The following is a 16,620-nucleotide window of genomic DNA, read 5'->3' on the forward strand; positions in this document are numbered from 1 at the left end:
GACCGTCTCTCCGTAGCAAAATAAAACTACCCGGCTGCGTGGTACATGCCAAGAAGTCCCGAAAGCTTCTACAGGCTGGCATGACCACGTAGGTTGAATCAGATTTACCCAAATCTAACTGGGTCGAGAGCTAGGCCGTTTATAGCCTCTCCATTGAGAACGTGATCAATTGGTTTACCTTTAGCAGAACAGACCGTTCTGCCATTCATTATGAGGCGTTAATGAGACATGGAACTATGTAATTATGCACGAAAAATCCTATCGTTAAGAAGTATTTGCACAGGGTGCAGCCAAATTGGTTAATCGGTTGCCTCTTCCTGACAAGCACCACGATTTCGATGTTGTTACCGATACAGATTTTGACCTGAGTTAGGTAAAGATTTGCCTTATTCCATAATATTTTCAATGTAGATCGACAAACCCAGGTTCGTCTGCGGTATTTCTAGGTGGACTTACGACCTACGACTCACCCAGAATTCACAGATAGCCTTCTCTAGAGCTAAGCAAAATCGATCGAAGGAATCCTTGGTTTTTTTTCAACCACTTTCACCTTGACGCAACTTGACGGTGTTTTCGTAAAACCTTTGTGTATATTAATATTAATTCACAATTGGTAAGTGCTGTTCGTAAATTTCTTCAACAAATGTCATCTTCAACTCTAAAAAAGACAAAGAAACTAATTGTTTAGTTGTTACTTGGAATAAATCATGCCGCCGTTCAGCGACCTGCCTAAAGCAGCTTCATTTAACATTTTGTGACCAATGAGTAATTAAAATTAATAGATTGCGATTAAATAAATATTCACGTTTTTAGTTGTTTCACACGGACGAAAACAAAGCATCATTGCAGTATGAGGGGGGGGGGGGGGGGTGGAATAATTGTGACGAAGCATTCTTACCACACAGCAGACACAGCTTACGAGAGAATGCACTATCTTCTACACCGGAGGCACGCACAGCCTACTTAATCATCTGCTGCAGTTTGGTCATGCGTTCCTCGAGCTTCTTCACCTCCTTGTTGACGTTTTCCAGGTTCTGCGCGAATGCTTCCTGCACGCCGGTGAGCAGCGTCTTGTTGGCGGCCACCCCATTGAGGATGGAGGCTTGTGTGGTTTCCAGCTCCGCGAACAGCTTGCTAAAGTTGGTGGCTGTGAGGGGACAGGGACAACGATTAATAAGACCCTTTTTTCAATTAAAAAACACGTCTTACCATATTTGTGCAACGATTCCAGCGTCAGCATACGGTTCAATATGTCGGGCAGGACCTGTACGATCGGTTCGGTGCTTTTCGCGATTTCATAAAGCTCCAAGATCTAGAAAGAAAAGAAAGAATTCCGTCAAACAAACGGAAAGATAAACCAAAATGCATTTTTACCTTCTGCTCCCGGTTCGGATCTTGCCCCGTGGCGTTCGACTTCTCCTGTATGCTGTTCATCTGCTGCAGCAGGTTGTTCAGCCGCTGCTCGATCGTGTCCAGCTGGGACGGTTGCAGCAGTGCCGCTTTGGCCGATATGTTTTGCACTGCCTCGATCAAATTGCCCGTCCCGGTCGTGCCCGCCAGCCGGCTAATCCGTTCCGGTTTCGCACCCACCGCCACCTCCAGCTGGTGCAGCCGATGTTCCAGCTGTGCCACGCGCGCACTCTGCACCAGTTCGTTCGCGACCGCCTTCGGATCGCTGCTCGACACCGCGCCCGTCTTTCTGTACTCTTCGATCTGCGCAATCAGTTTCTTCGCTTCCGCATCGCCCCCACCAGCACCTCCGGCCACCACCTCGGTACCGATCACCTGCTCCAGCTTCAGGCTTTCCAGCACCTTCTTGGCCGTGCTGACCACCCCGAACACCGTCTCGTGGGAAGCTTTCTCTTCCGCCGTGCGGCCCGTGTCCGCCCGGGACGCTTCGATCTCCTCCATCAGCTCGTTCATTTCGCACTTCAGCCGGTGGCAGCGCTGCAGCGGCGTTTCCCGCTCACCCTCACCCGCCAGCTCATAGTCCAGGCTGCGGGCGTCATAGCCGAGCCGGTTCTTCCGCCCGATCCCGTCGGAAAAGTCCACCTCACCGGTCAGATACTTGCCGCGGAACTTGCCGATCGAGTCCTTGGTGGAGATGTGCAGCCGCTCGATCGCATCGTTCACCGGTTCGTCCTCATCGTAGTCCGACGTTTCCGCCTCGTTCACGTCCGGAGTTTCGTAGACGTCCGGTTGGTCGTGTGCCTGAAAGGAAGAGGAGATCAGTGGTCAGTTGGGTTATGTGTTTCTATTTACCCTGCATGTGTTGGAAAGCTAATCGTTCAATGCTTACGATATAAGGCAAATATTGGAATTTCGGATCCGCCATTCTTTATTACTCGCTGCTTTTTAGTTACAGCCACACGAAAAAGCGAATTTTATTTACGCTGATGTACGGTGTACGTGAAATTGTTGACAGTGGATGACATCACTCCCGGGGGGAAGGAGAAGGGCGATGCTGAAATGACAGCTACTGTCAGTTGCGCAAACCGGTCGAATTCAACTGTCATTTTGAAAATAATTTCGCCTCCGTTTAAACAGTAGATGGCGCTAACCGGAAGCTAGAACTGTTCTACGCCGGTTGAATTCGCATCACCCTTGAACGTTTGTGAAAATGCTTACCTTCCTCCCGGGCATATAATGTACACCACCAACGTGTCGATCTCTTATTGAAATTGTTTAATTTATTGGTTCAATTTATGATACATTCACAGGCAACGAAACGTGCAAGAGATGTTCCCATTTACTAGTTTCCCAATTTCACTTTCTCACGGCGCCCGCCAATCAAATCCAAAGCGTAAATAAGTAAGCAAAAATCAACTGGTTTTTTTGAAGCGACCGAAAACCAAGGAAGAACTGGGGGCGCATAATGACAAACGTTTTTTTTTTCACCACCTACCACCCACTCTCCACATTACGAACAGGTTCTAAAGCTTTTAGTTTTCTTTTAGATAACACACGGTCCACGGTCCTTTCCCTAAAACGAGTTTACTCTTATTTCAAATTATCATCCGAAACACGGTTTGATACTGTGGTTAAACGAAAAGGTACTTAAATCTTAATTGCTTATATAAATCATAATGTTCTTTGCTAACCATTCCTTTTGCCTTCTTCGCAGCATAAAACCACTTTCTTTCCCCCGCTGCAACCACACACTTTCTCCGACGAGTTCCGTGCAGACCGATGTTGGGAGTAGAGCTTGTAGTACGACACAACGACATAAAAACGGGGAAGGGTTAGTTTTGCTGTTTTTAAATATTATGCTACTACTTTGCTAAAAATCCGACCCAAGCAATCAGACAATCGCTCGTCACATCTCTTGGGGGACAAGTGGGGGGGGATGAGGGTTTTTTTATCCACTATATTGTTGCTAGCTTTCCAATTCTTCATCTGCTATCAAAATGAGGACAGCATTCCCATTCTAATGGGTCCAATTAATAAGGGGGGGCTATGGACTTACTGTGTCCATTCCGATTCTACTAATGAGCTATCGCATTGTGTGTTGTTTTAAAGGTTTGTTTTTTTTTTCTCTATCGCATTAAGTATGTATATCTCCCCTCCAAATTCTTCCCGCTCAGTCCCACTCACACACGCCGGCGCATCACACAGGAACGAACCATCATCATCATTTGTTGTTTGGGCTACGCGCGCTATCTATTAACGAGAATAGCAAAATGAGAGCTAACTTTTGAAGGAGGCAAACGTTTTGGCAGAGCAATAGTAACGGATACAGAAGTACAACAACAGCGGCACAATAAATGTTTTCTTTTTACTTACGAACTGGGGGGGGGGGGGGGGAAACTGGTTTGTGTTTTTTCGTAAAGGTTATCTTCATCATTTACTGCCAACTTGGCGCCAACTTGTGGTGGTTAGGATTAGGAATGTATATTCACACAATTTTAGCTAGACTTGTAGAGTTTAATAGTTTCGTGTAGGTATTTCTCTCGCTTTTCACCTTTGAGATTAAGATTCGTTATTGATGTGTTTCCTTCTCTTTCGACAGCAACGTGTTCTGCTGTTGCTGCTGCTGCTTTTCAAACTGTTTGCGCCTCAAGAGCACTGATATTATCGTTGGAGTGTGTCATTATAAAATGGATTTCTTCACATGTATCCCCGCCCCACCGCCAACAACCAGCCAGCCTTTTCGAGGTGGATCATATTGCACACGATGCTGCGTATAAATAAATAATAAAGAAACAAAATTAGAAATGAAACGGGCTACGAGAGAGCAAAACATATACAATAATCAAAATAAACGACCAAAAGGAAATATTAATAAAAACGATTATATTTGATCTTTGATTTAAACTTAAGTATTATAAAATGACGGATTAGCGCACCGCTACGACTACGTACGTCATCAACACGCATACGGAATACGCGCGGACTCTATCGACTCATCCTATTACTTGTTAATTTCTTTACCGCGTGCGCGCTCGAGACGCACAACGCACTCAACTCACGCGCACACGCGCGCTGCCGCTCTGTCTCCACACGCCTGGCGCAAATCATTAATACGTAAGCAAATATTTTACAGTTCAAAAAAACATTACAACATAATGTTACTAATATGGGTAGTGTGTGTGTGTGTGTGTTATATCGATTCGTTTGCTGTTTTTTTTGGAAGGGATGGTCAGCTGCAACTAACGACAACGTTGCGGGAGTGTAATTATAATAATTATTAATCATAATATTACTTGAACGTGTGTTTATGACGTTCGAACTAGAGAAGATTACTTTAACCGTCAGTAGATTGATAACGACTTTCAGATTCCACCCTCCCTCCCCCCTCTTCTGCGATCGGCGATATCGCGCTCAAGGCAAAACAATACGGGGGAGGGAGGGATAGTGAGTGAAATTATGGTGAAAATAAAAAAGGATAATAGTTTAACAAATAATTATTAGCGGTACAATAATAATTAGTCTTTATAATTTATAACACCTTTGTGTATTACTTCCGGGCTCACCTCCGGCTATAATAATATCTCCCAAACGCGCAACTGTCTCTGTTAATAATTTATTATAGCAGCGTTTTTTTTGTTTTAATTAATGCGCGCATTCACAATTGCTAGTAGTTATGTATTTTCATGGTTTAACGTTTCTAAAAGACTTCTAGTTGTTGTTTTTTTTTGTTGCTGTCTCGTCGCGAGTCGCTTTCTGGTATATCGTGCGGAACACGTTATCTCTGTGCTCTTTACCTCAATCATTACAATGCTAATCAGTTTTGCTTGCTTTCAGTGTTTTAATTGTAATGGTTCACTCTGTTCAACTTATAAAATTACAGTGACAGTACAGCAAAGGGTAAGAAGGGTGGATGGATTGAGCGGGGTGGTTAGGACATTTCACAAGGAGCCACAATAATGTGTGAAAAGAGGAAACGAAAGAGATACATTTTTAGTTTGCAGCAATGTCGGGGAATACGCAACAACGACGGGAGATGCGGCGTTCAAGAGCGCACAAACCCGAACAACAAACTGTGCAGTATTTTGTGGTTAAAGGGTGGACTTTCTCGCCTCCCCTTAAAAAAAGGTTCAAAAATAGAAATACCGTGCGGAAAGAGAGGAAGATAATAGCGACTACGTATCCGTTTTGTACGCAAACAGAAGTACGCATAATCAAAGCTCTTACCACGCTAGTAGCCTAACTTAGGGATGACTTAGCTCTTCGCAACATTCTACACTGCTCCGCTGCAGCACGTGTATCTTTCCGTGCATCGCCGCATACGCACACTACAACTGGTTGTCTTTTTGTTTTCTTCAGTATTAAATTGGTTAGAACAACTTAACATTACACTTCATCGTTTGGTGGGGAGACACGCCACCACCAACCACGAAAAAATAGGGCAGCTACGGCTGCTGCCGCTGCTACATATAGGTAGTCGTCAAAAGATGGACGTGAGCAAAAAAGGATATATTTAAGGACAAGAGGAAAAAAGAAAGAAAAATACAATCATATAGAAAAAAAAACCGCGACAAAATGATAATGCCTCCCACAAAATCCGGTGGATAGGGCACAACAAGTATTTCCATCAAAGTATACTTATTCAAATAATATGCAAATGAATGTGTGCTAGGCCTCGCGTGAGTGTGTGCAATATTATCACGGCCGTAAACCGTCCCTCAAACACACAAAATACACACTCGCTGCTGGTTGAGTGGAGGGGATGAGACTATACTACGACTGTTGCCTTGCTCGGCGGTTACTGTCGCCACTGTCGTCGTTGGACCGATGGTGGGACACGACACGACGCGTGATACTGTCGGTAGAGTGGGAAGAGTGATGAGGAGCAGTGGGAGGGACCGAAGGGGACAGTGGACTCCGGACATTCCGGGTGTACGGCGGCGGTTGCGAGCCTCAAATCACCAGTGCCATATCCTTTTTGCTCGGCAGGTTCGCCTTCTTGCCCTGCCAGAGCGAGTTGTGTATCGTGAACGCGTCGATCGTGACGGTGAGGTGTTTGGTGTGCACTTGGGCGAAGCATTTACCGCCCGAGTTGTATCTGGTAACGAAAATAATAAGGGGGAAACAAGCGGTTACTTTACACTGTCTGAATGCGAAAGTTGGGTCCCCCCGGTGTCATACTTGAAGAACTTGTCGAACATCACATCATCGACCTGGCTCGGGCCGGTACCGTACAGCTTGATGATCTGCTCGTTCTCCGGCCAGTAGCCGTACAGGGCGCGGAACTGGCAGCCGGCATCGCGGAACAGCACCAGGAAGTGCTTCGCCTCGGAGCGGGCAATCTTTTCCAGCACCTTCTGCTTGGCGTCGCGGTTCACCGCACCCGGGAAGACACAGTACTCGACGGCATTCAGGATGATGCCGCGGTTCGATTTTGTGGCCGGTTGCTTGTACAATCTCGGTCCTGCAATTGGAGCGAAAAAACAATGCATTAGCATGGAACTTCTCATGTCTGGGGGAGGGTCTTTTGGCCACAAACACATTATAGTGCAAACGCTAAACCAAAAGCTCGAGCTTGATGATGGTTTGCAGAGAGCACGAAAACACAACAAAAAACAACAACTACAGACCGTTGTAATCCATCATGGAGCTTGCGTTGGACGAGATGTCGCTGGAACCGTCGTCGAAGCCGCGCCGCTTCGTGATCAACCCGGGCGGCAGCGAGCCCGGCCCGGACGGCGAAGGCAGATGGCGGCTCGACGGGCCCATTCCCGGTGACGGTGCTCGCCTCGGTGGTGTCGCCCGTCCCAGACCGGAATCGGAGTCTGGGTGGTGTTAGTGGCGTGTGTGTGTGTTGGTAGGAGCAGGCGCGGTCACAACATCCACATAGCGGGAGCACAACAGAGCAACAACAGCGAGCGCGCACGACGGGCGAGCGATGATATGGCATGGCACGAGCACACACACGCACACGCAAATGAAGAAGGACCAGGAGTTGCAGTTGGTCGAGTTTTTTGGGTGCCATGAGAATAGAGAAAGATGTTTGGTGTGGGGTGGGAGTGGAAGAATACAATATAAAAAAGAATTTCAATCAGTCAAATCTCGTTCAGGCACGGTATGCAGGTGTGCAGCACGCAGCAGCGGCGGCGGCAGGATGTTCAATGTGTTCAAGAAGGGTATGGGACAGGTAGCAGGAAGAGGAGTTTAGAAAAGGGACGAGCAGGTTAGTTTTAGGGCAGGGAAAAGGGAAGTTTCACAACCGTTAGAAGTTGCTGTTCAGCGCAAAACATCATGGGTTAATGTTATTAAGCAGCATTGCATTGGTTCGTTTTGTTAATGCAGCATGATTTCCAGTTAGTTTTTTTTTCCAAAATCCAATTCGATTAAATACAAAAATAAATAAAACAATAAAAACACACAAAAAACATGAAAAACAAGCAAACAAATAATATAAAACAAGTTTGTAATATACAAAAGAAAACAAATTAAATCGATAAAGATGAAACATGATATGAAAATGAAAAGTCATGACACGACGACTGTCGAATAAGGACCCAAATTCACGCAACCATTTCGTTCCACATGGAGAACAAAACGAGGAACCTTTACCATCAACCGGAACTAAATACGAGTGTGTTTGATACGGGTCACTGTGAGTGAATGTGTGTGTGTGTATGTGTCTACTAGTGGGTAATATTACATATTGCGTTTGTGCGTTGCACCTTGCATCCTACTTTACTGTTAATATGCTACCTAATTACGGTTAGTTTGTTACGGATTAATAGGAATGGGGCAGCGCGTTTAAAGCCCTCGCCTGGGGCAAAAGCATCATCTCAAATGCTACTACAGGGGGTGTGTTGTGATGTGATAGTTAGTTAACAATTTGTTACTTAAAATTACTTTAATTTAATGCTACCGATACATGATCGTCTTAAGAATTCCATCAATTCCAACGCATCTCATTTTTTGCTGATTGCACACCTTGTTCTTGTCGATTACCTTTCACACCAGTAATACTAACGGCGGCAGTAGCTTTGGTTGGATAAAACTTTCTTCCCGCTGCATTGATACCGTGGACCGGCGGCGGTTCCTCCCTTCGCTGCCTAATGGCATTGAATGACTGCCGGCGGAGGATTGGCTTTGCCTTGCTTTTGGCACCACTTTCTAGCGTTAGCCGCTGAAACACGTTCACCAGACACTCCTTCAGCCCTGGCAAAGCAGCTGACGATCGGTGACCACCGTGCTTCTTCACTTCTGAACGATTTGCCAGCTGTTGATGCGAGTGCTGCATCATACCGTGTTGCTGCTGCTGCTTCACAGCTTCCTCTACGCCGGATTTTCGCACAAGTTCGATCAGTTTGTCTGTTTTGCTCGGTGGCGAACACTCAGCGCCTCCACCACCCTCGATGCTTTTGCGATACACTGCCAGACATCGGTCACAGTACCAATGGTTGAGGTTTTCCTGCTGCTCGTGCAGCGGTAATCCTTCGAAGCGGACGTACGATGGAACGGCCACCGTTCGACGATGATACGCAGCAGCACGGCGGTCGAAATTTCCATCGTTTAGGTGCGAAAACTCGAACCTTCTAAGCGATGCAAATTCGCTAATCGTTGCACAGGAAACACACAGCAACATTACACGCCACCTTCTCTAATTGCACCCCTATCAAAACCCTATCAAATCCCTATCTTTTTGGAGCCACTGTGTGAACAAAACAACGTAACGGCATAAGAACTCTTCCTCACAGCTCTCAGGGTCGAACCAAACCGAGTGCTTCACTCGGTCGCTAAAAATATGAGCTACAATCAACAATATGCTGCTTGTGGCGGACTAACGAAATAACTGGCGTGCTATGGGGTCTGGACTCATCATCCATAACCAGCAGCAAATGGACACACGAATGACGTAGAATCGGACTGGATAGCATGCTGTGTGCAACCGACCGACCGACCGACCGACCGACCACCAACCATCATTTGTTTATCTCGCCAGCTTGTGTCCGAACGCGCATTTACTGTTGGGATCCCTCGATTGAGACTAATTACGATTCATTTGCGAGTGAGTGTGCGTTGTGTGGCAAAATAACAACAGTGTACAACGAGCGACACAGATGTAAGGCAACGAGTTCCTTTAGTATTATGTTAGGATAAATCTCACCGGAAGTAGTAGTAAGAGTGTATGTGTGTGTAGATAAACAAACGGAAACCCTCCATAGAAAGTGCAGAAATTAACGATTTAAATAAAAAAAGAAGACATAGCAAAAAACCAGTAAAAAAAGTATTGAAAGTAAAAACGAAAAATCATCTCTTATAGGCGTTAAATTATTCCATAAACCCAATTGTAAATGTAAAAGAAAAATGGTTAATTTGACCGGCAAGTACTAATTGTTGCAAATACTTGACTGTGTATAACCCAACATTAGACCGTGTTGTGTGTGTATGCCAAAAAGACCATTTAAGACCAAATGTGCGGCCCATCACCATGTGATCACTTCCAGAAATGTGCAACCACACATGTTTTATTTGACTTTTTGTTTGGGTGTTTGGGGGAAGGGTCAGAACTGCTGCACCAGTGAACTGGATGGCGCAGGATAGAAATAGATAGAGAGAGAGAGAGAGTGGGGAGTGGTGAGAGAAAGTTACAGTTGGAATTCTTACCGCATAGATTCATTAGGGAGTTTGATTTACGTCCCCGGAAATTGGCACCTTTCGCTAGCGAGATACGGGACAGTGTGCGGCCCCGTTCGATCGTGGCTGGTTCTGGAAGAAGCACATGAGACATGAGGAGCTTTCTGTGTGTTTGTGTGGATTGTGGATTGTCGTGAGTGTGTGTGTGTGTGTTTATTCTGAGAAGATGAATCATAATTGGCAGGATAACGACGTCTGACTCTAGAGTCTGCTGGTTTCGCTGTGTTCGTTGATATTCGTATCTAGCGAATTGATAAATGCATTTGTTTCATACATCGATCGCTAGATTTGTACTAAATTCTACACATTTTGAACTGTAAATGGGGGGTAAATTGTGTTTGTAAATCATAACTTTCTTAAGCTACTACAAAAAAGTTGTAAATAAGATAAAAAAAGAATTGCGAGATACACTTTAATAATAAGGATAATGATCTCGCAACAACCAGAAACCAACCTGAAACAAAAACTTGCTAAGTGTTATTACACTGTGGTGTGCTACCAAAAAACCGAAGGAAAAGAAAGAACAATTGTGTAAAGCCGTAAACTTCCTCCTTTAAGCGTTCTGCTCCCATATATGCTTAAGATTAAGTTGGAATACTTATTAATTACCCAAAAAGCATTACAACCATTCAGAAGAACAACAAAAAAGAGTGCACAGTATATTTTGGAAGAGAGAACGAACCACAACAAAATGCGTGGATGCTCCAAAAAGGTGCCTATTCACTTTATTTCGGGGCTAGGTGCATACCACATATGCCTCATAAAGTTTTGAGGCATTTGGAAGTGAATTTGGGTTGAAGTTTGATATTTATGAGTAGTTTATAGGATGGAAAACCAAGCATAATATACGTTTTTGTTGTTGTAAAAGTTAAAGGCATGCAATACAAGAAAGGTGCAATTTAGTAGCGTTTAAAATTAAATTTTAATACATTATTCTAGGTTCAATTTTAATACATTATCCTAGGTACCTATGGAAGTGGAACAAATGTTTTTTTTTGTTTTATTTTGGCAAATAGGCTAAAATCAATGGTCTTTATTAGTAGGGATTAGTAAAGGTTAGTTTATGAGCTACGAGCTACTACGCGGCAAAGCATAATGCGCATTCCACTATCGCTGCATCATACTAATGCATCTCGCGATCGTAAAAATATGGAGTGGGAAAGAACGTAAAACGTATACACGACACAGATTTGTTGTTGCTATGTATTGAGTACAGTATTAGAAAGACCATCACCAACCTCTTCCTGTTTTGTAAGACCCACGGCGTCCGATCGGCGTTGAACTACTGCTGGGATACTCGTCCGGTGATTCTACAGATACGTTTTTTGTTTGGTTTTGAGGCAATTTCGTGTTGTGGCATAGTGTTTCCGCGCATACAGTAGAGCGTGATATAGCAGAGTACAGAGTGTCGCCATCGGTGGACACAACAACGTCGATGTTGTTGATTATTATTTTGGATTAGAATAGTTCGTTACATACGGTGGGTGCATAAAGCAAGTGTGTGATTGAAGATAGAAGAAGAAAGAAAGAAAAATAAATATTTAATTGATTAGCTAGATTTACAACCAACCCCAATGTAATACAGCACTTTTTTCATTTTTTTTAATACAATTTAACATTACTAAAGCGTGGGTAAACAGTGCCCTTAACACTACACCAAGGCGACCATACCGCATACGGTACCGGTTTATATATATAAAACTCTTCGGGTTTGTTGATATTAACATTTTGAAAGAACGGCGTTAAAAAGTAAAACCAGCGCAAATAGAAATAGTTGCATTCCAATAAGAAACGAAACAAACGAACATCCAATTGGTCACCGATGTTAGTATAGATTTACAAGAATAATAATAATAACATATTTTCAACGAAAACGATAAACGTAACAACATAACTATTCATTCTCACCCTTACAAACACATTGCATAATCATAACGAAACAACGAATAAACCAAATCAACTGAAAAGAAATGCTTCACGATCTGCTGTCTCATCAGGTGTAGAACGTGTAAACATATTTAAAGAAAACGGTACGAAATAAGAAAACAAAAACATAACATTACCTCTGATTGCTAATGAATCCTGTGATCCCCGGTAGTAATCTCGGCGTATCGTGTTCGAGGCACTGTGCATACCGAGACCTGAGGCACCGCGGAGGGGTAGTAAACAAGGCAGGATCGTCGTGTAGATCATCGAAATCATAGTACGAAGCCACGCGAAACGGGATTCACATCAACGGGCACACACACATACACGCACATACGCAAACATACGCACAAACATTCGCACAAGGTGTCACCACACGGCATTGAATCCAGAAAAGAAAGGAAAACGTAACAAAAAACAAAAACACGTATAAAAATCAAATCAAATTAAATCAATTCAAACGCATAAAAGAACGCGCAACAACCAAAGCAGAACCAAATGGGAGGATTGTTGCTGCTTCAACAACACATGGATGCGCTGTCGGTCTCTCTTATTTTGCGGTCTGCGTTTAGTAAGCTGAAGCCACACACACATACACACGTGCACACTTACCGGTCAAATTCGAGTTGGAGCCCTTCTTGCCCCGACTGCTCAGGCTGGACGCTTCGCTCAGATCGACCGAGCCGGACTCGACGTGAATCGTTTTCGGCCGGGGACGGGTCAGCTTCTGCGTGCGCAGTTTCGCTACCGGCGTCGGCGTGGTCGAGTGGGCCGTCTGGTGCAGCTGCTGCTGGTACATCTGATGCTTCAGCTGCAGCTCACGATCGATTGTCTTACCCTGGAAGAAGATAGCGAACAATTCGTATTAGAATGCAAATTGTGAAAACACTTTGCATTGCTTACTTCTCTCTCCGCTTCCTCGATGGCTTTCTTGAGTTTGTGTGCTTCGAGGATGGCCTGGCGGCGGGCAAACTGTTCCTCCTTTTTGCGGGCCCGCTCCTCCTCCTTTTCGCGCTCCTTCTCGCGGCGCTGCATCGCTTCGATCTCCTTGCGCGCTTTCGCTTCCTCCGCCTGCTGTCTTCGCTGCAGCGATAGGAGCATAATTTTCTCCTTCTTCCGCTCCATCTCGTCCACGGAGGTCTGGTGGTAAGGGTAAATGATAAAAAAAACGTGTTGTAATGCATCACAGGAACACAACCGGTCTGCTTTTGCTGGTAATACCTGATCATTCGACACATCGATGACGATCTTGGCCTTGCGCTCCGTTTCACTACCGTACCCATCGCTGCTATTGTTGTGACTGCTGTAGTGTCCGTTGCCGCTGATCGAGTGGTCCTCCATCGTGTACCGCCGGTCGCCCAGATGGTCCATCGGATGATGATGCTGCTGCTGCTGCTGCTGGTGGTGCATCATCATCATCGGGGAGGATGGTGCGGCTGCACCACTGCCGGTGACATTCACCTTGTGCACTACCGGCTCGAACGGCGACACGCCACTATTGTCGGCGATGATGCTCTTCCGCGCGTGCGACGCGTTATGCTCTTCGTTGAAGCTGCTCGAGAAACTGCTCGCCGTCTTGACGCTGTACGTGCCGAAGTTGTTGGCGTTCGTTTCTACTTTCCGGTTGCACGCGAGGTTACGGAAGGGCGGAGAAAGAGAGCAGAAGAAAAGAAGGGGAGGGTCCGGTAAGTTTCGAGCGATGGAAAAAGAAAGTTAACTGATTTTATTGAGTGTACTAGTGTACTGGTGTGTACACACGCACGACGTTCAGTTGCACTCATTGTCCACAGCAACAACAAAAAATGGAACACGACGAGGGTTCAATATTTAGTCAACGTGTGGCTGTAGCGTTTGCTGCTCTTGCCCGTTCCGCATGAGCTGCACCCACATGGGAGGGGGCTGTTTTTTTGGAAGCATTTCTTCTTAACCACCTTCTCAACGACCTTCGAGCCGAAGTGTAGGAAGCAATGGTTGGGCAGGTAACGAAAGTACCAACGGAGAGTTGCAACATGTTGCAATTGTCAAAAATGCCTCACGAGGAACTAAATAAAACTGCTCGCACGAGCAAATGATTAATCTGCCCCGCATGGTGAGGGAGCAATATAAAATCACTAACGAGAGTTTACGATCGAGATGAAAGCTGGTAGAGAGGAGGGAAGAAAACAAGAAAACGGAAATGTGCTGCATCCGTACCTCGTGACGATGGCTTTTCGATCATACTGTCTCGCCGTTTGTCGCCGTCGTTCGAATCGCTGGCGAGCGGTTTGTCCTTCTTTGGTGAGCGTTTTGTCCGTAGTGGCGGCTTGGGCCGTTTCGGCTGTTCGTTGTCAAACGAGATGTAGAAACCTTTCTCGTTCACATCCTCCTGTGGGTCCTGTGAGTGAAAGAGAAGGGCGTTTAACGTACAAAACACTTATCACCCCACAAAGAGCCTCGCTTCCGTCCACTTACATGGAAACTGTTGGAGTTGAGAGAAGGTCGCGTCGGCGACGGTATTCTGTAAGTACGGTTACCGCTCGTAATGTTCAGCTTGCTCAGATGCTTATCCAGATCCTGCACATTTCCACCGGCGCTGTTGTTGTGGCTATTGTTGTTGTTGTTGTTGTTGCGCATCCCGGCCGGCCCCTTGCTACTGCCGTACATCGCATCCAGCTGCTGTTGCTGCTGCTGCTGGTGCTGCTGCCGCATGGCAAAGCTATCGTTGCGACTACCACCCTTCGACGTGTTGATCTCAATATCGCCCGTGTCCTCGTCCCCGATGAAGGAAATGCTCTGCGGCGCCATATCATCGATCGGGGGCGACAGCGGCATACTGCGATTGTCCCGATAGTCTCCGCCGCCCATCATCGGTCCCACTCCGCCGCTCGCCAGCGGGCTGTTGTTCCCGTTGCTGATCATCATCTGCGAGATTTGATTGCGCACCTTGCTGTGCTGCGGACTGGCACCCGTACCGCCCATATTATGGTGCGGATGGTGCACCTCGAACAGATTCTGGAATGACTGTTGACTGCCGCCGCTGCCACCGCTGCCACCGCGACCACTGCCCCCACCGTAGCCGCTGTCGCCATCGCCACCGTTGTGGTGCAGCGAAAAGCCACCGCTCGCCGGTGCGGGCGACGACTTGTTGTAGCCGGGCAGTGTGCCGCCCTGCTGCTTCGGCCCATGGTTCCACGCGTTCACGTCCACCATGCTGCTGTTGATGTTATCGTTGCGCCCGGTGATGATCGGCGATCCGCCGAGCGGTACCCCGGCTGCAGCCGCCGACTGTGCCCAGGTGCGGCGCTGGGTCGGCTGGGGCGGTGTGGAATTGTTATTATCGTGCAGGAAAAATTGTCCCCCACCGTGCTGCTCTTTCAGCTCCTGCGGGTGATGCTGCGGTTGCTGCGGCTGGTACGGATCCCGGTAGTGGTTCGAGTCTTGGTGGTAGAATTGCTGCTGCTGCTGCTGCTGCTGGTGCACCTCCATGTTTAGGTAAGGGTTCGAGGAGTATTGGTGGCTTTCCTTGGTCATTGTTCGGTACTGGTTGCCGCCCCCGTTGTGATCGTTGATCAGCTGCGTTTGGCTCTGTTCGCGACTGTACACTAGATGACTGTTGCTGTTCGGATGGTGACCGTAGTTTGTCTGCGGCTGCACGTACTGACCCTGGTCGTTGATGTACTGCATCGTGTGCTGCTGCTGCTGCTGCTGTTGATGGAGGTACGGATCGCGGCTCGGTGGACGCATCCCGTAATTGATCGGCGATGACTGCTGCTGGTGCTGCGGCAGGTGTGGACTAGAGCCGAACATTTGAGTATTCATCGGACGATACGTGTTGGTCGGGATGCTTTGCTGCGATCCGTACTGCTACAATATGGAGGACACGGGGAGTTTCTTATTAGAATGTGACATTAACTTGAATGTTAGTTATTTTTTCACATCCGATCGTCGGTCGTGTACTTTTACGATCAATGTGCAAATGCATTAAAGTTTTTCAAAGCATCCATATTGCTTCAAGCTTATTAAAGAATTAATATCGTAAAAAAATCATTGCAAAAGCAAAAGGGTATGTTGAAAGGTGGATAAAAACATTATCACATCTTGTATGCCTTGTATGATACGTTGTGTACGTGATTTAGAATCGTTAGAGAAAAATAATGGATGGACTTTATTTTTGCTCATGGATGATGACAACCCGAACGAAAGACCCGAATGAGATGATAATGAAGGCGATCATTTACCTGATTGAGCAGATTGGCAATCTGCTGCGCATGCAGTAACTGCTGTGCCTGCAGGGTTTGGGCTTGAATTTGACTCTGCTGCTGGGTGAGACGCTGTATGTCCGCCTGAATATCGTGCAAGTTGGAGTTCATTTTTGAAATGCTTTGCTATAGGTTTTTGTTGATTTTTTGTTTTGTTTTTTTGTTTTCGAGTGTGTGAGGCAGTGAGGTTTGTTTTGCATTTATTTTGGTTGATGTTGTTGTTGTTGTAGTGGAGCAACATGAGTTTAGATGGGGCGACGGTTGTTAGTGAGCATATGGGAAAACGAACGGTGAGCCCGTTTTGATACGTTTCAGGTACGAGTAGTAAGCGTCAAACGTGAAGCGATCGTAAAAGCATACC

At 46.1% G+C, this 16,620-nt stretch overlaps 2 protein-coding genes across 21 annotated transcripts in view; both read right to left on the reverse strand.

The window, feature by feature from the left end:
• Nucleotides 1-677: 677 nt before the first annotated feature.
• Nucleotides 678-2,438, reverse strand: LOC120901304 (dynactin subunit 2). Its single transcript, XM_040309125.1, has 4 exons — nt 2,300-2,438; nt 1,375-2,211; nt 1,210-1,312; nt 678-1,147 (listed from the first exon to the last, which is right to left on the reverse strand). Exons 1-4 carry the CDS (start codon nt 2,333-2,335, stop codon nt 960-962), a joined length of 1,164 nt encoding a protein of 387 aa, XP_040165059.1. The 5' UTR covers nt 2,336-2,438; the 3' UTR covers nt 678-959.
• A 1,836-nt stretch (nt 2,439-4,274) lies between these two features.
• LOC120901302 (patronin) overlaps nt 4,275-16,620 on the reverse strand; it is a 59,475-nt gene continuing 47,129 nt past the window's right edge. For 8 of the 20 annotated variants that reach the window (XM_040309116.1, XM_040309107.1, XM_040309118.1 and 5 more), the window contains 12 exons: nt 16,239-16,385; nt 14,473-15,864; nt 14,215-14,395; nt 13,243-13,637; nt 12,925-13,161; nt 12,634-12,859; nt 12,159-12,236; nt 11,334-11,405; nt 10,066-10,167; nt 7,038-7,232; nt 6,589-6,871; nt 4,275-6,505 (listed from right to left, as the gene is read on the reverse strand). In XM_040309116.1, the coding sequence (XP_040165050.1) occupies nt 6,361-6,505; nt 6,589-6,871; nt 7,038-7,232; nt 10,066-10,167; nt 11,334-11,405; nt 12,159-12,236; nt 12,634-12,859; nt 12,925-13,161; nt 13,243-13,637; nt 14,215-14,395; nt 14,473-15,864; nt 16,239-16,385 (3,453 nt within the window). In that variant the 3' untranslated portion in view covers nt 4,275-6,360. The remainder of the gene's footprint in view (nt 6,506-6,588; nt 6,872-7,037; nt 7,233-10,065; nt 10,168-11,333; nt 11,406-12,158; nt 12,237-12,633; nt 12,860-12,924; nt 13,162-13,242; nt 13,638-14,214; nt 14,396-14,472; nt 15,865-16,238; nt 16,386-16,620) is intronic. The other 12 variants (XM_040309121.1, XM_040309105.1, XM_040309119.1 and 9 more) reach the window with 10 other exon arrangements.

The sequence above is a fragment of the Anopheles arabiensis genome, chromosome 3 (assembly GCF_016920715.1).
Source record: "Anopheles arabiensis isolate DONGOLA chromosome 3, AaraD3, whole genome shotgun sequence".
In the NCBI taxonomy this organism is placed as follows: domain Eukaryota; kingdom Metazoa; phylum Arthropoda; class Insecta; order Diptera; family Culicidae; genus Anopheles; species Anopheles arabiensis.